The sequence below is a fragment of the Neltuma alba genome, unplaced genomic scaffold (genome assembly GCF_004799145.2).
Source record: "Neltuma alba isolate B1F8T4 unplaced genomic scaffold, ASM479914v2 tig00006098_pilon, whole genome shotgun sequence".
Lineage (NCBI taxonomy): Eukaryota > Viridiplantae > Streptophyta > Magnoliopsida > Fabales > Fabaceae > Neltuma > Neltuma alba.
In genome coordinates, this window is record NW_021634348.1 from 17,001 (window position 1) to 40,208 (window position 23,208).

A 23,208-nucleotide genomic window follows, 5' to 3' on the forward strand; every position below is an offset into this window, starting at 1 on the left:
TCTGTTTAAACATGTGTCATTATACATATATCAATTATTTTTATTATGGAGAATGAAAATGAAATGAAGCATGCAATGAACTCTGGATAACACGTTTATGTGGGTGGAATTTTCTCAATTAACCAATCAGAATAGCAAACTCCCTCCTGTCCATTTACAATTTTAACTTTTAAAAAAAAAGATAACAGGCCTAGACTGCCTGACAGGCCTAACAGGCTTATTATCAGGCCTGAGCCTGGCCTGATAAAGTAAACAGGCCTTTTTACAGGCCTAAGCTTGTTTTGATATCTAAATAAGTCAGGCTAGGCCAGGCCAAGCCACAAGCCGCCTAGTCTATTTCCACCCATACTTATATGTCCTTTTTATTCTTCCTCCAAAATTCAATCTTAATAACCTTCCACCCTGTAACTTCTAGATCCTTCTTACTTATCTTTTCTAGCCCTGCACATAATAATTATGGTTTCATTAATCAGTACGGTGCACAGTTCATCAACATTGATTGTATGCTGCTCCATTTGTTCAATGACCTCCATATTCGTAAATACACTATGATTGAAAATTTCTTTACATCACTTGTTACAGGATGACACATGGCATTATTCCAGTCAGGTTGCAAATGCATTTATTCGTCATGTAAATTACCTAGAATAAATTGTCAGTACACTGAAGATGAAGTTGCCACAATGAACTTGTTAATGCACTACTTCTTCTGGCAAATTCTCTAACTTCAGTTGTTACACCACTGAATATCAATTAACCACTTTCAACTTGTAAATGCACTACTTTTTCTGGAAAATTTCCTAACTTTAAGCGTTATCCCACTAATCACAAACAATCACAGACAATAAGTTCTTCTCTCAAGCCCAAACCTTGTCTCAAACATAACGTTTCCCCTCATAATTTCGTTCACCCACCTCATAAAAAAATTTCAAATGCACACAAATGCAGCACCCACCTTTATCAAAGGCAAAAAACAGAGCACCCACCACAATAATAGACCCACACAATCAGTGTTTTTTCTTTAATCTCCTGACAAATAAATGGATGATTCAGTTGCACAAATAGAACTTCATTCGCGTCTCTCACTTATAAATAAACCCAATCACACAAAAATAGCATTCAAGATACATGAGGAGTCTTACCTTCACCGAGCTTCACTCTGCTATTTGCCTGAAGTCTCTTCTACTTTTCGTTCGTGCTATCTCGATCGCCTTCCAACCGATTTTTGCTTCTCCTTCTTCTTCCTGTTGTTCTACCGACTATCATACACCAAAGAGTCAGCCTTTCAAGTTTCCTCCTTTATCCACGGCAATGGCTACGCTGGAACTATAGCCACAGCGATGCCCACAGTCTCCTTCGGTGGTTGAATATCTTTAACAGTTTTCAGAGACACAACGCAATTGTGTCGAGAGGGAAGAGGGAATGTGACTAAAATGAGAGAGGGAAAAGTGGGATGGTGTTTTCATACTTTTCGGCCATATCATTTCCAAATTTCAGGCAACAATTTTGCGGGGCATTTGAGTAAATTGGGTTCAGGAATTAATTTCACTTTGTCCCCTGGGTCTTTCAGTAAAATTTCAGAATCCTTAACTGAAATTTCAGATTTTTTTTAAAGGCTCTTTGAAATTAATTCCCATATGTGGTCCTTAATCAAAATTTTTCCATTTTATTGTAACAATTGGCCTACTTCAAATATTTTTGTAGCCCTCAACAATAAAAACTAAAAGCGTAGTCCATCTTCTATGAATTCCCCGCATTCTTCATTTATTTTCCTGATGTTCATTCTTTTTTTTTGGAACATGTATAAAATCAAATCAGTTCCTAGAAGCTACCATTCCACGCCAACATGCACAAAACACAAGACCCAAGCAAGCTATTGGCAATTAACATTACTCCACCCAGGGCTTCATATTATTATTTTATTTGTTTTTAACATTTAATAATAATATATAATTATGTATTATAAAACAATTAAATATGATACAAAATATTTTTAAAAAAAAAAAGTATACCTATCAGGACAAGACCAGGACACGACAACCCCGTCCCGTGTCCCATCCATTCCCGAACCCCTTTTTTGGTCTTGTTCCAGTTTGTCCTATTCCAAAAAATTTCAAGACAGGCCCGTCACGCCCCAATAAAGCTGAGAACGGGACGGGCCAGCTTTAAACACCCCTAATTCTGAGCTTTGAAAACAAAGAATGATTGGGTGATGGGGGGTATTTGGCAATTTGAAAAAAAAAAAAGATTTTTCACCCCAAACTATGGTTTGAGCCAGATATCATTCAAACATCCAAATTTTTTAAGACAACCTTGGTTTGGCCCAAAACGAAAGATTTTGGCCTCCAAAACCTAGGTTTCTGAAGAAGCAGGAAATTTTCGCTTTTGAGAGTAAATTTTTTGTCGTTGGACTACGATTTATGTCCTACAGAAGTCACCCAACGATATTTGACAAAAACATCCATTAGAATTGAATCACAAGCTTCGCCTCTTCTCTGAAAACTCATTTGCCTTTGCTCCTTCTAAAACTCGACAGAACGCCTTGCTGTAGATGAGGTTGTCAGGGGCTTGCGAGAACAAGCGTCTCGACTCAGCAGAAGAAGATCACGCCTTGCGTTATCCAATCTTCCCATCCTTGGTTTGCAATATTTGTTCTTGACATCATTCGGTGGTAATTTGGTGAGGTCGACGTGTTTGGTTACTTGGCTCAAATCTGCAGCTCAAGTAAGCTCTCCTCTTCAATAATCATTTTTTCCCTCATGCATTGCATCTATCTGTCCATCCTTCATATGTTCCTTGCTTATGGTTCGCTCTTTCCTCTTTAATAATTATCTACTCATTGCATTGTCCAGTCTTGTTATATTTTATTTTGCTCATTCTTGCTTATAGCTGCTTGTGGTTATTCATTAGAGATAGAGGATCTGTTTCGTTCTCATATTTCCTACCACCTTTGTTTTTTTTTCCAACCACAATTTGCTTTCACTAGTGGCTTGATTTGTTTGTTTCAGTATTGGCTTCGTCTGTTTTTCCTCCCACATTCATATGTTGCTTGCTCTATTGAACTCATGTGATCTTGTTATTTGGTTCAATTTCATGATAATCTGATTTTATAAAATGGAATCTAACTTTTGGAGACAAAGGACCTGTTTTTCTTCAACTTGTTTGGCTATGACAAAAAATTAGAAATTATTTTGCTACCAAAAAAACTCATGATTTGCATGTTATTAGAGACAGAGGATTTGCTTTTTGACCTGTTATTTGTCAATCTAAGGTCTGGGATGGTCAATCCCAAAAAAGAAGGTTATTTTTGTGGCCTTTTATTTGCGTGTTTGTTTTGAAATCCATGTGTAGCATACAAATATATATATGAAGGAAAGAAAAATGATAATAATATTGGGATTCGATGGCTTATTTGGATAACTATGACATTTGTTATTTTAGCTGGTTTGGGTTGATTAACTTGTGACAACTAAAGAGCTGTAATTATTCTATAGCATAATGATTAGGGATGATATGATGACTGAAGACCTGTTTTTGTTCAAATGAAAATATAAATTAAAATTTATCTCTTATGTAATTATCATATTAACTTATATACTTGGAAAAATTACAAATAAACGCCCCTAAATATGTAAAATTGTAATTTGGGATCCTGAATTTGAAAAATAACAAATAAGGATCCAGTCCCACTTTTGCAAATATAAATTGTTAGTGAAATGTCTGAAATACCCCTCAGCCAAATGACAAGTTGACTATGAGAAATGAGAAATTCACTTTAGCGAATAATAACTTCAGTATACCAAATTACAACTTGACTGAGGGTATGTGAAATGACGAGTTGACTATGAGAAACGACAAGTTCACTTTAGCAAATGACAACTTCAGTAGACCAAATTACAATTTGGTTGAGGGGCATTTCAGACATTTCACCCACATTTCATATTTATAAAAGTGAGATAGGGTCCTTATTTGCTGTTTTTCAAATTTAGGGTTCCAAATTATAATTTTACATATTTAGGGGTCTTTATTTGCAATTTCCTTATGTACTTTTTGGTAATTTGTACTTAAAAATGCTTTTGATATCAACTATCCAAATACTCTCACTTTATCAAAATTATTTTTTTTCACAAAATCTATTCTTAAAATTATTTTTTAAAAAAATTATTCTCCAAATCATGATTTGGATTTATAAGATCCCAAAGTAGAGCAGCTTTGTTATAAACTTTTGGCAGGAATAGACACGACATCGAGCATATTAAAATGGGCAGTGGCAGAATTAATACGGAACCAGAAAAAATAGCAAAAGTAAGCTACAAAAAATATGCTAAACGCATGTGTTTTTGTTTCTTCTCTTCTCCGACCACCACAACTCACAACTACGTACAGACGCCCACCGCGACTCTCAATGTCTCTTCGCGAAATGTTATATATACAGTCCCACCTCATCGCCTTTTTTAATCAATTTCTTTCTCTTTCTGACACAAACACTTTTCTAAACTCTAAACATGTTGCCTCCATTGTTACCTTCCCCTCTATTTCTCTTTTTTGCAGCATTTCTCTTCTTCACCCTATCACTTCTGCTCCTACTCTCTCACCTCAAACCAGCCAGGGATGGCCGGAAACAACCGCCAGGTCCACCGGCATGGCCGCTGATCGGCCACCTCCACCTCTTGCGCACCCTCCCCCACCGTTCCCTTCACTCTCTGGCAAAACAATACGGTCCCATCATGTCCCTCCAACTGGGACAGGTGCCTGCCGTTGTCGTCTCTTCGCCTGAAGCTGCCGAGCTTTTCCTCAAGACACACGACGTCGTTTTTGCGAGCCGACCAAAGACTCAAGCGTCGGAGTTCCTGTGCTATGGCTCCAAGGGGATGGTTTTCTCCGAATATGGCCCTTACTGGCGCTACATGAGAAAGCTCTGTACTTTGCAGCTTTTGACTGCATCGAAAGTGGAGATGTTTCGTCCTATAAGAAGGGAGGAGTTGGAGGAGGCAGTGGAGTCAATAAAGATATCGGCGGCGGCGCATGAGGTGGTGGATGTAAGTGAGAAGGTAGGGGAGGTGATAGAGGACATGACATATAGAATGATGCTGGGGCGCAAGAGAGACGATAGGTTCGATGTGAAGGGAATAGTTCAAGAGACGCTCAGCTTGGTGGGAGCTTTCAATATTGCAGACTTCTTGCCTTTCTTGCGCCCATTTGATATTCAGGTACCTTTTTTTTATCCCAGTTTTTAAAACTAATCATACCTACAAAATAATTTTTTCACAAAATCTCTAAATAATAAATTACTACCTTTAGTCATTAATATAAGACTTTGTGTGACTTTTATTTTGGTCCTAAATATAAGATCTCAATCTATTTTATCTCTCATATTTATATTTTTTTTTCCAAAGTAGTCTTTTTAACAATGGTAATTCTAACCAATACACTTGATTAGCAAGGATATTTTAGGAAAAATAACACTTATTTATTACAAATAACTAACTTAACTTCTTTCCTTAATTTCCTCAAATTAGTTAACTAGCTCTTATAATTAGGACCGGAGGTAGTAGTTCTCATAAAAATACAGAGCATTACATACAAATTTTGTGGGTTTAACTGGAATCAAGAAAAATTTTAATTAAATCATATTAACTCTATTTTAAGATTTAATAACATTTTAATGTTATCCTTAAAATATAGTCTACGGCGTACACAAAAATAAATGAAGAAAAAAAAAGTACATTCACATAAAAAATTTAGTAATATAACTTGCGAGCTTGACAAAAAAATAAGTAGATTAGATCAATAATGCCTTGCAAAAGAAATAGTAATATAATCTTACAAAGAATTCATTATGGGTGACCAAGCATTGTTGATTTAGGGTTTTACAAAACGCTTAGAGAAGAATAGCAAGGAAATTGATGAGATGTTAGAAACAATCATCAAAGAGCATGAAGAGGCACAAGCAGTTCTGCAGAAAAGGGAACACAAGGACATCATGGACATATTACTCTCATGCCCACAGGATTCTCATGATGACGAACAAAACCTTGTCAAAGATCGAAACAATATCAAGGCCATACTTTTGGATTTGATTGCTGCTTCAATGGACACTTCTGTCACTGTCAATCTCTGGGTCTTCTCAGAATTGCTGAAGAATCCAAGGGTAATGAAGAAACTCCAACATGAGCTGGAAAACCTAGTAGGAAAAAGCAATTTGGTCGACGAGGTTGATTTGCCGAGGTTGACTTATCTGGACATGGTGATCAAAGAGACTTTGAGACTACATCCTGTTGCGCCATTGCTGCTCCCTCGAGTTAGCACCAAGGATATAACTATCAATGGATATTATATAAGCAACAAGTCACGGGTGATTGTGAATGTGTGGGCAATAGGACGAGATCCTAAGATATGGTTGAATGATGTGGAAGCGTTTTACCCAGAGAGGTTCATGAATAGCAGTGTAGATCTCCGAGGAAAAGACTTCCAACTGATACCATTTGGTTCAGGTCGAAGAGGATGCCCTGGCATGCAATTAGGGTTAATTACCGTTAAGCTAGTTATAGCACAATTAATGCATTGCTTTAATTGGGAACTACCACATGGTGTTTCTCCCGATGAGTTGGATATGACTGAGAAATTTGGACTATTAATTCCAAGAGCTAATCGCTTACTTGCTCTTCCATCGTATTGCCTAACAGCGTGAACTGATGAAAATATAATTGCCTATTATTGTGATTAATCATATGTCAATGTAATTTTCTTTACTTTAAATGTTATTAAAGACAATGTAATTTGTGTTATGATTCGGTTAGTAATATAATTGCCTATTATTGTGGTCAATCATATGTCAATGTAATTTTCTTTACTTTAAATATTATTAAAGACAATGTAATTTGTGTTATGATTCGGTCTTCCCTTCCACACACACACATATATTGAATAGTTTTTACATATATAATGATTCATTATTTTCTTAACAATAGATCAAGAACAGAACAACCGCATTGTATTGATGCTCATAGTGGGTTTTACATACGCTCCCTCTTGTTTCTGCCTCAGCAATTGTTCATGCAATTTTTTTGTAAGAAAATCGCTTGCGTTCTGCGGATTTTGTAACTACTTCGTGTTTTGATGCAGATAAACGAATTGAAATTTTAGTATGTGAAAATGATTGAGTTCTAGTGCTGAATAGCGTGTTGTATTTTTTTATTTATTTTTAAATAAAACTGATTAGAAAGGTCGTTAGACGCGGGCCATGCAGCAAGACTTGTGAGTAACCCACACTACCTTCCTCTCATCCTATGGCGTTAAAGGTCCTTGAAATTCGTATTTTATTTTTTTAAAAAAAAGTTAATACAAATTTGGCCATTTAAGTTTACCTTCATTTCTATTTTGGCTTCTCAAATTTCAAATTATAAATTTTTACCCCTTAAGTTTCTCTTCATTTAAAACATTAGTCCTGATAATTTAATAAAAACTTGAATCATTTTGTGCCTTGAGGGATCAGATTTAAAACTAAAAAGACCAAAATTATAATAAGGACAAATTTGATAGACCAAAAGATTATATTAAGCCAAAAAAATAACACCATATATACAATATTCATTTTTGTCATTTTTATATACAACACGCATGTATATACGAAACAAAATATATGTATAATTCATATCATCTTGAAAAAAAATACTAAAAGTTATGCATGTGATGAATTAAACTACATGGTTGCTTTTAACATGTAGATACAAAATAAATTTGAATAAATAATACTTTAAGTGACACGAATTAATTTTTAGTAACCAATAAAATCGAAACTACGCTAGAAAATTTTGATTCAGGGCTTGAAACAATCATAAAGGGGCACGAAGAGGCACTCGATCGACACGTCTTCTAATGGGAGAAATTTGGCCTGTCCAATATTATCGCCAAGCAGTTAATTGATCAGCTTTAATATAATTATGTTTTCTTTATTAGTTTTGGTTCAAACAGAGTAATGGTATTGGTTTTGCCAATTTCATTTTCCCTACCCAAGATGTCAAAGCTTATGCATTTTTCATAGTATTGTATTTGATTTCCATATTTTTGAATACGCTACATATGTTTGATTTATACATTGGGCAACATCAGTAAAAGTACGTAAACCTCAGATGACCATTTCCCAGGTAGAGTTTGATACCTTTGAAGTAGTCATAGGTTGATGAGATCTTTCAAGCCGTGTGTCGATGTCTTCCAGTTAGTCTTAGTTGGAAGAGGTGGAAACATGTGTTGATTGGATTTCTGTGCAAAATGGATTGCTTCTTCCTCATCTTCATTCTCATCAAACCATCCCAGTTGCGGCCTCAACTCCAGTTCTTCAATGAAGTTGTGATATTCTGAGTCATAAATGGGGCAAACTCCGCACTGTTTAACCGCAATATCCCTTCTCTTCTCCCACGTATTCCCAGTCTGAGCAAAGAACTCGAACCATATCTTCAGATTATTGCTTTCATCAGCTTCCATGCTTTCACTTGTTTTCAGACAACATCGTTCATCGTACCATATACATACATGATCAGACATAAATTCACAAGTATTTATGCTCGTCCATGCACCCATGTTCATGTCCCTTTCACCATTTATTTCCAAGTAGCAATCACACCCAACAAAGTTCTTGTCGTTTGATGGAAACCTAGAAACAACCACACAAAAGATGAAACCCAGAGACACGGAAGGCGGCGGAGCAGAAGTTAAGTCCACAGTTACTGAAGACTGCCTTGTCCTGTTCACGAACCACTCTGGAACGTTGCTTCCTGGATAAATAACATCAATTGGACCACCTAGGATGTTACCTTGTCCTAGATTTGATAAATGTTCATATGCCAATCTCTTCATGTTGACATGAGAATGCATTGCTACAGCTCTAAGTGAATGTTCATCCAAGTTTACACAATTCTGAAATCTAGAACCCACTCTTATTTTTTCTCTCAGTTGATCAGCAGCCATGGAAGAAATCATCACTCTCTTCAGGGAAGTGCAATTAGTGGTATATAGTTCTTTAATGGATGGTGGAAGCTCAGGCACAGAATGAAGGTTCCTGCAATTACTCAAGGTAAGCTTTTCAAGTTGTTGGAGATGCTTGATGCTTGCAGGCAACTTCACAATATCTGATTCATGTAGTGATAGATGCTGCAACGAGGATAAGAATCTAATATTGTCTGGAAGTTCAAATAAATTACGACAATCTTGCAACAACAGTGTTTCTAGGAACCTTGAGCCTTCAAGTAACAAGTGTAGATTCGATGCATCAAGCTGCATGCAACCAATGATCCGAAGTTCTCTAAGAGAACTGAGGTTAGAAAACTTGTTTGGTAGATTCTTAAGATTCTTACAGTGATCTAAGTATAATGTTTCAAGTTTGTTTAAAAGCCTCACGGACGAAGGCAATTCATTGATAGATGTGCCTGTCAAACTTAAGTTCTTCATATTCTCTGATGTCACTGAGAATTGCTTGAGCCTTGAGCATTCGCTAAGAGAAAGATTACTGAGGGATCTTAAATGGACATCACCTCTAAGGATGGTGAGTGATTTACAGTATGATAGGTTTAGTTTCACTAGTTTGTGGATGGTCAAGATAGAAGGATGAACTTTACGCAAGCTCTTGCAGCCGGAGAGTTCTAATTCTTCAAGGTTTTTCGCCATCGAAAAATCTGGGAGTTCCAACAGATGCTTGGAGTTACTGAGGTCAATTTTCTTTAAATTCACAAGATCCTGCACCATTTATGAGAGATTTTTTATTGCTCGAGCTTTTATTTTCACAAGAGACAAAGACGAGGGAAAAAAAAAACAAAGATTGATACGTACCAAAACCCCATCCCAGAGCTTTACCACTCGACTCCAAGTCATTTTAAGTTCAACAAGACTTCTGGGACAGAATGAGGAAGGCAAGGACGGTAAAGGATAACAAACCCACTCAAAAAATCTCAGTTCATTTGGCAAAGATTCAAGTCCTTGAGGAAGGTGGAGGATTTGTTCATGAAAATCATGTTGGGAAAACTTGAGAAACTTTAGCTCTGTCATCTTAGAAAAGACTTGAGGAATTAATCAGAGCCCTCCAATTTTTGCTACATTCAGAGTAATGCTTTGAATGGCTTTAGTGCCCTGGAAACCAAAAGTGGCAAGTAAAGGGAAGAAACCCAAAAAAAAAAAGGTATTAAATAACGAACGAATGTAAATACATAATTTTACAGTCACAACTCTCACCGTGTTATGTGCTAATACTTGATAAATATCATTAGCATCCCATAATCGACTACGTTTTCCAGGATTGTCAATCGATTCTTCACGAACAATTTCCCGACCCATCTCTTGGATCAAATCATGCATAGATATTATTGATTTTCTGGAGTTTGATACTTCAGTTATAAGAGCTTTGTCTCGAAGGACCCTTAACCCAATAATGGTTGAGAAACCGCAAGAATTAAGCAAAACAATTATCTGTTGTGATTCATATCCTTTGAGAAAACATGCAATATATAAGAAAATGTTCTTCTCTTCTCTATCTAGATCATCATAACTCAGTCTCATCACATCTTGAATTTTTGCATTTGGCATTTTGCTGAGCTTCTCAAGTTGGCTTTCCCATTCTTGCCTGCTTTTACCATAAAGGAAGGAACCTAAGACTTTCAGAGCCAACGGAATGCCTTTAGCATAACTAATAAACTTCCTTGACAATTCAATCCACCCCATTTCCACATCATTATTCTCAAAGGCATTCAACATAAAACGTCGAACAGCATCATCACGAATCAAAGGCTTAACTTCGTATATTTTATCAACATTTTTAGCTAGCACTTGCTTATCTCTAGTTGTTATAATGATTCTACTCCCAAGTCCAAAGCAGTTAAGTGCTCCCACTAAATTCTCTAGTTGATCCGAATCACTAATGTCATCAAGAACAACAAGAACCCTTTTTCGAAGAAGCCTTCTCTTGACATAAGGGGGTATTCCATTTGGTGTACCGATATGTAAATCATTTTCCTTGAGTAGTTTAGAGAACATTTTATTCTTCAAACAAATGATTCCATGATTCTTTGATTCTTCTCTCACATTGGCTAAAAAACAATGTCCTTCAAATTCAGAACAAAATCGGTTAAATATTACAGCGGCAATAGTTGTCTTACCGATACCGCCCATACCCCAAATTCCAATGACACGAACATCTTCTGATCCTTGGTTCATCAGTGATTCTAATTCTGCAATTCTTTCATGAATTCCAACAAGATCTGTAAAGTCACTTTGGTACATAAGATTCAACCTTGTTGACAAACATTTGGCAATATCTTCTATGAGCTCAGCCTCATCCCTATACTCACAGGAAAATAAAAAGATTATGAAAGTAAAATGATATCTCTATTTAATCAAGAAAAGTGTAGAGGGGAAAAAGAACTCACGCATGGTTTGATGAATAGTGAAACCCAGATAAGTTAGGAGCTTTATTCAGAGATGATCTCCAAATTGGCGCCTTTTCCTTATAATACTCATCATGTTTGGCTAAAGAATCTCCATAAGAACCTTTTTGATGCCTCACATCTGAGGGATCTGTGTTATAGAAAACAGGAATTACAATCTGGTTCTGATTGTCCCTACATTCAATAATCTGCACTAGCTCGTCTAAGCACCGCTTTGATGAAGCATAATCCTTTGAAAATATGATTAGTGAGATAAGTGATTCTCTAATGGCTCTTCCAAGTAGTGCAGGTGACATTTTATCTTCTCTTTCGAGTCCGTCATCCACATGGGCTTCAATTTGTTTCTGCCGCAATTCCTTTCTCAAATGGCTAAGAAAACCATGGCGTGTGTCTGAGCCTCTAAAGCTGATAAATACATCATACTTGGCACCAGAAAACTGAGAAGAAGATGCCATGAGGAAGAACAAGAAACACAGGTGTTGGAGTAAAACAGAAAAAGGGATGGGTTTGAAGAGGAGAAGAGAATTGGTAAAGAAAGAGTGATTGGGGGAAAAAGTGATGAGACTAATGAGTATAAGGTGGTCCTACCAAGTTGAAATCTGCTTGTGCCTGTCTCAGTACATTCAATTATTGTTGTTTGGTTTGGCTACAAGGATTACATCTCAGCACGTAAATACTGCTATAGAAATGTATTAAAATTCATATACCGAAATCAAATTTCAAAAGGTGTTGCTCAGAACGGACGCATCTCGTTCATTTCATACTGAATGGAAAAGATGAGCGACAAGGCTATGAGCCATCAACATGTGCAGAGTCAGCATCATCCGATTGGACTCGAGTGCATGAAAAAGTACTTGCTGGAGAGTCAAAGTTTACTGTAAAGTGGGTTTTTTAATTAGAGAAGGAAAAAAAAAACTACTTATATAAAAATTAATTTGACATTTAATTTGATCTTAAATATAAAATCTCAATCTACTTTGTCTTTCTTTTTTTTTTCAAAGTAGTCTTTTGTAGTAGTTCAAATATTAAAGGTTTTATAAAATAATAGTTCTGGCTAATATGTATAATTAGTAAGAGTATATTAAAAAAGACAGTGTATATTTATTACAAATAATTAATTTAACTTATTTTTTTAATTTACTCAAATTAGTGAACTAATTTTTATATTAAGGACCGAAATATATGATTTGGTGGTCAACAACAATTTTTGAGCTGTGGGAGAACTCAAATACTGGTGCAGTGCAATATATTCTTTTAGCCTTATTTATAAAGCACTTTTAACATATTTTATATAGGTAAAAAAAAACTTTAAATTACATTAACTCTTCTTTAAAATATAATAATTTTTTAGATTTATTCTTATTTAATATATTTACTTTTCAAAAAAATAATTACCTGTATTATAATAAATAAAAGATAAAATAATACATCTGTACTAAAAATTTAATAAAATAACTTATAAATAAGATTGAGAAAAAGCTTCTAGTTCTATCTTAAAACTACCATAAGACTCGAGAGGAGTATATGCCAATATAATTTTGGGAGCACGTTCTGTGTTCATATTGGTTTAGACTCTTGAAACTGGGGAAAATTATAATAAAGTCTCAAATAAAAAAATAATTATCAAAAAATCTTAATAATAATCTAAGTAACTTATAATTACAAGTTTTAAAATAAAAAATAACAACCTTTAAAACTTGTTTTGTAATTATTTTTTATTGGGATTTTATTTCAATTCTCCTTTGAAACTAATAGCATAAACTGAACATGCCAAGAAAATATTTATATTATTTATTTATTTATTATTCAAAACGGTACAACACGTAATAATTGTATCTAGCCTTTTGTAAAATATATTTGGATAAGTCAATGTTTTTGTAATCTAATGCTACCTATCGTTTGTAAAGCTATTTAACTTATTTAAATAGATTCAAAAAATTAGTTAAGTTAGTTATTTATAATAAATATGAGTTAATTTTTTTTAAAATACTCATTTTAATCATGGCTGCCCTTGAATGAAAATTCTTTAACATGTGTAATTAATAAGAATACTTTAGAAAATGAATTACAAATTTGGAAGATAAAGTTGATTAAAGTCTTATATTTAAGACCAAATTTAATTTCTAACTAGTTTTTATATTAAAAACCCAAGGTAGTAGTATAGTCAATAACTGAATTATGTTTAACGAATTAGCAGTTAAAATTAGTTAAAAATAATAAATGGGTCAGAAATTTATTTATTTTTTTCTAAATTTGCTCTTATTTATTAAGAGAGCAAATAAGAGAGATAATGAATAAAAAAATAATGAAAAAGAATATATGTGAATAATATTAATGAGAGAGAAGGAATATTAATTATGGTCAACTAAGGACAAAATAAGGAAAAAAAAAGCAATAAATGTTCAAACAAACTCATAAATAAAACTTATATTTTAGACCAGACACTTTCAAAAGTGAAGCTTGTATATTGGACAGGAGGGGATATAAGTTTTTCTGGAAGTAAACATTATCTTTTATTTCCGCTTTGTAATCGCAAAGCATTAGTAACTGTCATTTTAATTAAAAAATATATATACTCGAATGATAAATAGTGCTACCATTAGTCATATATATATACATATATATATTGTCAAGAAAATAGATGATTGAGATCATTGAGGTAGCTATCCATGTTAGTACATGATAAATTTTTTTCATCTTGCTGACAAAATCAGTTATCCTAATGCCAATGTCTTAAATTATCTGAAAACGTGTTGGTATACATTAATTAATTATATGTCTAATTATGGATCAAAATCTATCTGATGTAATTTATATTTATCGAAGATAATTTTTCAAATGCTCCTTCTTAGTTAGAGTCAATGCTTCAATAGAAGCTATGTTCAAATTGGAGAAATACTTAGGTACTCTTAGAGTACCAGCTCATCTATGTTCTAGCCAATAAGAATACACCAAGTCAGATAATTTTAAATTTATGTGTCAGCCCACTATTTTTATTATTTGTTCTTTTAAAAACTGAAAAATGATTAGGTAGCCAGCAAATCCTTCGGTTTGGTTTGCTGCCATTGAAACGCTGCCCAACCTCCATCACCTTCTAAAAAATGAGACTCTTTTTTGTTCTCATGTAAATCTCCATTCTTTTTCAAATCAAGCAGAAAGGTCCCTGTGTTATTAGCTTCTACCTTTCAGTGTTTTTTTTTTTAATAACTGTTAAAACTACAACATCTACCCAGATCCATCAAAAGGAAATGCACGAAATAAAATTGAGGGTGATGGAGGATGCCATATTAGTAGAAGAGTAAGAATGAGAAAAGAAGAAGAAGAGCATTCTTTTCATGTGCCATTGTTAACATCTTAACCATCGCCATCAACATTTGAGAAGAAAACAAAGAGCGACGAAGTCATAGGTTTTGACAGTGCTTCATTCTCTGGTGCAATTTTGTCGATCTACCGCAGTCTTCAGCATTTGGAAATAAAATGGGGAGAGATTGAGGACGCGCTTCAATGGTGTTCTTGAACAAAGGCAGTCAATATATGGAGAAAGTGAGGAAATCTATGATGGAACAAAAGAAGAAGGCAGAGAGTTAGGAAAAAAGAGGAGAGAAGCAGCCTGAGATTAAGGTTATGCGTGGTGCTTCCACGGCGGCCTGGGAAAGGCAGAGAGAAGGGATGGAGAGAAAGAAGGAAGGAAGGATAGCTGAGGAATTTGCCATTTTTAATTTTTAAAACCAAAATAATTAAGAAATAGTTGGCAGCCACGTATGTTTACAATTATCTGAATTGGTGCATTCTTATTGACTAGAGTATGGATGAGCTGGTACTCTGAGAGTACCTAAGTATTTCTTTCATGTTTTTGAATTGACCTTATGATTTTGAATTGGGAGGGAACACATTGAATGTTGCCCAAGAATATTTAGAGGAAACAAGTTCCTCTCCCTTTCGCCCCTCTGTTATGGCTCCCTCCTCTTCGCCAAAATCTAACCGTTATTTACTTCCATGTTTCATCCACGACACGTGGCATAGTTTCGGGTTTTACTTACAAAATGATATCCATCTGGTTATAAATATAAAATTTATTTTATAACATAGTTTACGTTATAAAATAAGTCTTATATTTAGAACGACTATTAAGATAAAAGAGATTACAATCTGTCAAATGATGAAGATTTTTTAAATACGTTATTTCATGAGTTCATCTGTGAAACTGACAAATCGCACCGACAGTGGGAGTGTTTTTTTTTTTGGGTGGGGCGGCTAGAAGGGAGGAGATCCAAAAATTGTCGGGTTTTGGAAATGAACAAAAGATTATACATCACTTTTAAACAACAGACTCATTATAAATAAATATAAACAAATCTGTTAAAATATTCTCAAATTTCTTACCGTTTTATTTTCTTTGCCATCCTCAAATTTGCATGTATAATAACACATACATCAGGGAAATTAACCACACACCCGATTACCATCAGAGACACTGGCTGTTGACTACTGGCTGGCTAGCATTGACCAGTGAACAGTCTGTTAAAGAAGATATCTTTCTTTAAATATTTCTATTAAAATGTGAATATTTTAATATTTACACTTATTTTTTAGATGTATAAATAAATTTCTAAAATTTACGAGCCAACTTCTTAAAATATAAGCAGTTGAATATTTATAAATCAATTTCTTAGATTTACAAGTCAACCTCATAGACTTGCAACTAAATTTACGTAATTTTTTATATTCATTCTTCAAATTTTACAAATTGATTTACAAGTAAGGCTCTTATAACTGACCTACAAAGCTATCATATGACTCAGGAAAAACTGGTTGGCCTAAGAAAAAGAGCCCCAAAAAAAAACATCCAGGAAACTGAATCGATTATTCGATTATTGCAGCCAATGACACATCATGGTGAATCTGGCATGTACGTACAAAACATGCTCATCTTATTTTGATGCTTAGATTTTTATATATACTCTGACATTTTAATGTATACATCAAAATCCATCCACTTCTGGACAACTTTACAGTGCTACAAAGAAGAAACTGCTATAAATTTCAAGGGGGAAATGATTAAAACAGAGCCTCAGCAGCAATAATGTGAGCTACAGAAAAATATGCAAGTTTTCTTGATTTCAATAACAAAGGAAACAGGGAAGATAACAAGGGGAAAGAACTAATAACAATAATCAGATTGATCTAGCTGGGGTTTCCGACTTGATGGTTAGATTGTAGTGCTTGGGTGGCAAAGAACCTAACATCAACATCAGGATCCTCACTGAGTTCAGCCAAACAGGGACGGATAGTCTTCTCAACCACCTTCATTGTTTGAATGGTATTTGGAATATGAGAAATTAAAATAAACATGCATCACTTCCATATGTTAAAAAGCATGAATGAAAAAATGAATTAAACGGGTTGGGGAGAGTAGGTAAAAAGAATGGGGCTCGTATCCAAAAGAAAAGGAAGTGGAGTCTAAGGAATAGGAATCAGTAGCGGTAGGCATAAACACCACTGATTGATACTATCTACAATAACTTGTGAAAGATTGATAATTAAAGATTTGGCATCAGCTATACCTATATGCAAAAATAAGTGTTGTCCACGATACATTTATCCAATATTTAAATTAGCTTCTACCTGCCTAGTTTATTATAAGTTTAGCCAATTCAGCAAGTCACAAGTCTGATCTTGTTAGCAAGAAAGGAATTCAATCCGCAATAAATTTCTTAATATCACCAAATTTACGTTGGAATAATTTCCAAGTTATTATAGTTTTGATCAGTAGCATGTTGCAATTGCATATTCAAAATTTAAGTTTGAAGTACATTATAGATGAAAAGGCTTAAATCACAGCTACTTACAGACTGAGCTACAACTGGAATGATGGACTGAAGAACTTTAGCTACATTGAATTTGATGTTGGGCACCCTGCAAGACCAACTATCAGCAATGATTCTGATGAAGACATGAGGTTGAGGGCTCATCAATATTACCTGTCTTTTGATGCGTCTATGACTACAGGGAGCAGTTTTGAAGAAGCAATCTCTGAGCCCAGAACAGGAGCTAACAGAGAGATTGCATGAAGAACGGTCATTCGATAAAGATAGTTTGGATCGTTTATCATCTCCAAAACCTGCAACAAAATCGTTATTGGATGAATACCAGGCCAAATATGTTCAACCTAACCATTTATAGTATCTTTAAGAAACCATAGGCCCCATTTGGTACGTAAGAAGGGGAGAGAGGAAGTGAAAGTGAGGGTGGAATCAAATAAACAGGGCGTTAGTGTTCACTAAACATGAAGAAAATTTTAAGACATCAGTTTCCTAGAAAGAACTTTGTCACAAGCAAAACAACACCAAACCAGCGGAGTGCAGGGTGAAATAAAACGTTGACTGTACTAAAGGGGGCTTATTTCATAAATCAGATGGCAGAATTTTGTCAACATCATCTTAATGCATATCAATAAATCAAGTAACAGAAGGGAAAACAGAAAAACATTAATCAAGTAATAAAAAAAAAAAGCAGAAACACAGAATGAACCTGAGGAATTATATGCTGCATTGCCCAATCTGGTCCAAATTCTTCTGCCAAGCGTTTCACGTTATTAGCAGCCGCATCACGAATTGAGTAGACCTAAAACAATGAAAAAAGCTGAAGAAGTCAGCATAATTCATTGACCCTAAATTAAAAAATCCACCAAATTGTCAGCTTCCTGACAAGAAAATAAGACTGAAATTTTGGCAAATGGAAAATTTTATAAACCTTTCATCAAACACATAACTTGCTTTAGATCTTCAAAATCAGGTTCCTTTTCAAATTCAATTCCTTTGCAGACTACACCAACAAAATGCAAACAACACAAAATGCATCTTGTAAACTATAAATGACTATCATTTGATTCGAAGAACAATCCTTGTTTTAGCTATCTAGTCTAAAATTTTTATTAAAAAAATGCACACACATGCATTACAGAAAACCCTTTTTTTTTAAAAAAATTTGCTGCAAAAGAAGTTAACTCACACTGCTAATGCATTAAAACTATATAGGCACACATTAAAAAGAAGCCAATCCACTAAGAATTAATAAATAGTAAAAGATGATAAAGAAAGCACAGAAGCTTAACAGTTTAAAGCAGTGAAGGCTATAGATTACAATTACCAGCATTAGCACGAAGCAAGTCTTTCAGTCATTTGTTAAGGTCAATAATATGCATTTCAAAAATGAAAGCACCATGGATTTGAATGTAGAACTTAATTTAAATGTCTTGTAAACCTTGTCCTTTAGCCATTGCATGCAAAGTGCTCCAAGCTTGTCATCAAAAAAATCTACACCCAACTGACTTGCCAATAAAGGTATATATTCTATGATTGCGAGTCGAACTCTCCAGTGACGATCCTCGGCTAGCTCAACAATAGCTGGTAATAAAGACTGAGATAATAGATCAATGCCAATTACCTGCATCAACATGGAACTTACAAAGCTTAATAGAGGAGATCAATAACTAAAAAAACAAAAAGTAAAAGTTTTCAACTTAAATCACCAATTTAGAGATATTCACGTTTGAAGCTGCAAACCTGATTTACTTGGTCGAGCTTGCTGATAATGTTCAGCCTGACATCAGGAAACTCATCTTTCAAAAGTGAAAGGAAAATTGGCAGAAGCTGCTCAATTGTTGCATCCTGCAACCCGCCCAGGAATAAAGTAAATGTAAAAAGACATACAAATGAAGGGAATTGTTCCATGAGGTAAAGCAAAAGAAAATAGGCAATGACATAGGAACAATCAATACATGAGCATAGTAACTAAATGAGACATCAAATATATATATAATCTATCCAAGTACAACAGAATTCACATTGGACTAGCATCTTGATTCAAGTAAGCTCAACCTTGTCAATCTTTCTTTGTTTTTCTGTTTCGTTTACAATAGAGATAGCCGACGTGCTTCAAAATTCATACTCCCATCTTGATTCAAGTAAACTGCCTAGTACATCTATTTCACTGAGTAATATATTTCATATGATGCTAAAATATATAAAGTCTTAAAGTTGATCCATTCCAAGATGAACCTACTGAACCATCTCGCATATACATCAATGTCATCACCATTCCTGGAAAGACTAAATATATATGTTCGATTGCGGATCCTTAGAAGTTAAAATAGCCTTATGCTAGCTTTTCCCCTACACAAAATATTTAAGAACAATGTATAAAGCTCCTAATAGTTTACTTAATGTTGGAAACTAGAGAGAGATCCCTACCTTCCCTAATACTGGAGCCATTCCCATTATAACTGAAGCCAATGCAGAGCGAACATGTTGAGATGAATCAGTTGATAACTCCTATGGCAGGAAAACTTGATCAGTTGTAAATATATTTAGACATCATAACAGACCAAATCTACAAAATGTCAACATATAACTTCTACACATTTAAAGATTTCTTTAGGAATGTTTACCTTCACACATGGTAGAATATGCTGGATGGCTAGTTCTGGATTTAACATGCGAGAAAACTTTGTAACTTTTCCAGCAGCAGCAATACGTACTTCAGCCTCATGATCACGCAGTAGCCGAACATACGCAGGAAGCAAGTCTGACCTAAGAATTACCATCATCACATACGGTCAAATTAGATTTGTCACAATTTACATACATTCTTTCATAAATCCCAGTTTTTTTTTTTTTTGGCTGATTGAAGAATGCATATCTAAAAATATCATCATTTCCCAAACAGATTGTCAGATAGCAGCAGAAGGCAAAAAAAAGAAAGCGCACAAATCGAAAACAATAAAATCATTTAACAGTTAGGAAAGGCTACCTGGTGGGCTCAGGACCAACAGCTTCACAGAGCTCATATAGTTGATTAGCAACCATGTAACGAACGCGCCATGACTTATCCTGGTGAAAAAATTCCATTTAATCCATCTCCATGATTATCTCATTATTGAGAATAACCAGGAAAAAATTCTCAAAGTGGAAAGCTGGTGGGAGTATGAGCTTGGAACATGACAACTGACTAAATATAAAGAAAAAACAGAAATCACAGAACCTATACAGACCAGCATCCCACACTTTAACTGTTATTTATGACTACTTGACTTTTTGCTCACCCTGAAAATCACTCTCACTAGTAAAAAATATTTCCATCCTCATGAATTTCCAAATGAGACCAGGGGAGGGTGAAGTGGCTTCTTTCTTGGAAAACCAAACCAGAGAATCCACAACTTCAAAATATATGTAAATGCTCAATATACCTGGGAGAAATTAACAGTGATAGGAAGGATAAGTGTCACACAATCTTGAGGGTCCACCAATTTCCCAAGAGCTGAACAGCCTTCAACAGCAAGTAACCGAACAGAATCTTGTTCTGAAAGAAAAAGAAATCATCAATTTAAATCTCATCCAGCGGTGCATGTTCAAAAATAATAACAGATTCTGCACATGCATAAGCATGACAAACTCAACTTTTCATTTATCCCGTGCTAGGTTGACTAACACAGCATATGTAGAACTGCATATTCTTTTCATATTTCCTATTTTCAGCCCCCCTTCCCCTCTTATCTATCACAGTTAAAGCTAGAAATAGTACATAAATTTGACATACCATCTTGTGTTAGATCCTCAAACATGGGCATGATATTGGTTTTCAAATGAGTAACTTCAACAGTGGCAGCAAATTTTCCCAGGTTTGTTGCAGCAGATCTCCTAACCATTGGCATATCATCTTGACACAGCTGACCGTACATAGTTCTCAGCTCCGTTTTTAAGGCCTCCGGTGCACTAGGGTAAGCCATATGAAACAAACCACATGAGGAAACTCGCGCTGTGAACCACTCACCAGCAGCCAGCCTCTACATGTTGGATCCAAGTGAATGGTTAGTGCACTTTCACTCTAACTACAGTCAGGTACATTATATCAACAAGGAAGATGAAAATTTTGAAAAGGAAGACAATCGACGCACATATGGTAGTAACATCAAACAATAATATAGAAGTAAATATACACTCTGAACCTGAAGCCTATAGTTTGTGGCACTTTATGTGTTCTACCAACACTTGAGAAATTAGATATAAGCAAAGAAATCAACAGCTCATCAGCATATATATTTTTGAGAAATTAGAATGTAGTATTCAATATAAACCCATAAGAGTGTGACTAGCCTCAAAGTATGACAACCCAGGCAAAGATACCATGAATGAAACTTAACGTAATCTTTCACCACTGGTCCCTTGAGTCAGGTCCTCCAACCTAAATCAATATGGCACCAGGAGTTGTGGCCCGCATTACTTGGTTTTTAAGCACCAATAGAGAGCTGATGCATTTCCTAGGCAATCCAAGCTAAGAAATTAAAAAAAGAACAATCATTCAAAAATTATTGACCAACTTTGTAATATTGTGCCTTCTTGTCAATAAGTAGATTATTGACCAACTTTGTACTGTTACCTCTTCTTGTCAATAAGTTCTTTTCAGTAAAAATTAATTGAGAAGAAGAAGAAGAAGAAGCAGAAAGAGGTAGTGCAACCTTGTACCTTAACCAGAGGATTAAAGTACTCGACCAAGTCTTTTTCTCTCATTCGAGCTCCAATTCTACATAGTGACTCCACTGCTTTGTCCCTCACGCAAGTTTCCTCAACCGAGCAGAGAGCTTCTAATGGAGGCAGTAGCACATTGGCATGTTCTACGCCTCCAACATAAGGGATAAAAGCCCCCAACTCCTCTGCCATCGCTAGAAGCACCTCATCATCATCGTCATTGCTCTCACTGAGAAAGGGAATCAATTCCTTCCTGGTCCTTTCCTCCCCAAGTACACGTGCAACTGTGGAAAGTTTGCGGATCGAGTTTAGCCTACGCTGGATATCATCGCTCTTCAGCTCATCAATTAAAACCGCTACGGGATACAGAGGTTCTTCTATTGTAGCCATCTTGTCTCCTAATATCCTTAAAACTGCAAACAAAAGAAGATTATTAAACAGTTCATTTAATGCTCACTCATGAAAAGTAATGATTCATTTTACGAAGTGTGAAGTAATCACTTGGCTTGCTATTAATTGATCGTTCACCTCCCTCAGAAAGATGCAATTTTTTTCTTCACATTTCTTCTTTAAATTCTTAGCAATCAAATGCTTGCAAGAAAAAATCATTTCTCATAAACAGCAAGGGGTTCCGAAATCATTAATCTACCTCTTGATCGCAAGCAATAGCCACCAATCCAGCGAATATTATAATCAAACGAGAACAGGCAACGTAAAGAAACTCCCGTTTACCAGGAAAACGAAAGAAAAGACGGAAAACCAAATTATGTGACACCAATGAGAGAAACAGAGGAAGCAGAGGAAGAACTAGTCCAATGGTAAGCTTAAAAAGCGAGAGAAAGAGAACGGTTTTAGTGTTGCACCTGATGGGCTTGTTTGCTGGAACTGGGAACTGGATCTAATAAGAGACGGTGGTTACAAATGAAAATACCGCGGATCAGTTGTTGGGGGAAGGAGAGAAAATTATTTATGGAGAATTTCTCATTTTATTTTGTTTATTTTTTACCAAACTGCCTCCTCGTATGGCCTCATTCCCCTGTACGACCGTACAAACGAACCCCCACTGCTTTAGGCCTATTATTCAGGGTCTTTGCAATTTTGTCCTTTGCAATAAAGCAGTTTGCCACCAGCCCCTTTTTCTGCCAATGTTACTGCAAACCTCTTGTCTTACATTTTTGTTTGCGTCGTCCAGCTCCTTCAACTGAAATTTCTGCCGAAGGATTAACCAGAGTCTTTGCATTTCAGTGATT

The 23,208-nt window shown here is 35.2% G+C and overlaps 2 protein-coding genes and 1 pseudogene across 3 annotated transcripts; 1 reads left to right on the top strand and 2 right to left on the bottom strand.

The window, feature by feature from the left end:
• Nucleotides 1–4,487: 4,487 nt before the first annotated feature.
• On the top strand, nt 4,488–6,691 carry LOC114749555 (cytochrome P450 CYP736A12-like). The gene is made up of 2 exons (XM_028938057.1): nt 4,488–5,210; nt 5,867–6,691. Exons 1-2 carry the CDS (start codon nt 4,506–4,508, stop codon nt 6,689–6,691), a joined length of 1,530 nt encoding a protein of 509 aa, XP_028793890.1. The 5' UTR covers nt 4,488–4,505.
• A 1,364-nt stretch (nt 6,692–8,055) lies between these two features.
• On the bottom strand, nt 8,056–11,937 carry LOC114749558 (disease resistance-like protein DSC1; annotated as a pseudogene).
• Nucleotides 11,938–16,381: 4,444 nt separating this feature from the next.
• LOC114749557 (serine/threonine-protein phosphatase 2A 65 kDa regulatory subunit A beta isoform-like) lies at nt 16,382–22,873 on the bottom strand. 2 transcript variants are annotated; one of them, XM_028938060.1, is made up of 13 exons: nt 22,822–22,873; nt 21,956–22,371; nt 21,030–21,276; nt 20,680–20,792; nt 20,244–20,323; nt 19,882–20,023; nt 19,685–19,765; nt 18,998–19,102; nt 18,696–18,878; nt 17,964–18,056; nt 17,414–17,553; nt 17,282–17,348; nt 16,382–16,736 (listed from the first exon to the last, which is right to left on the bottom strand). In XM_028938060.1, the coding sequence occupies exons 2-13, from the start codon at nt 22,346–22,348 to the stop codon at nt 16,617–16,619; spliced, it is 1,764 nt and encodes a 587-aa protein (XP_028793893.1). In that variant the 5' UTR covers nt 22,349–22,371; nt 22,822–22,873; the 3' UTR covers nt 16,382–16,616. The 2 variants fall into 2 exon arrangements, with proteins under 2 accessions (XP_028793893.1, XP_028793892.1); XM_028938059.1 differs by lacking the exon at nt 22,822–22,873 and adding an exon at nt 22,608–22,767.
• Between the last annotated feature and the right edge of the window lie 335 nt (nt 22,874–23,208).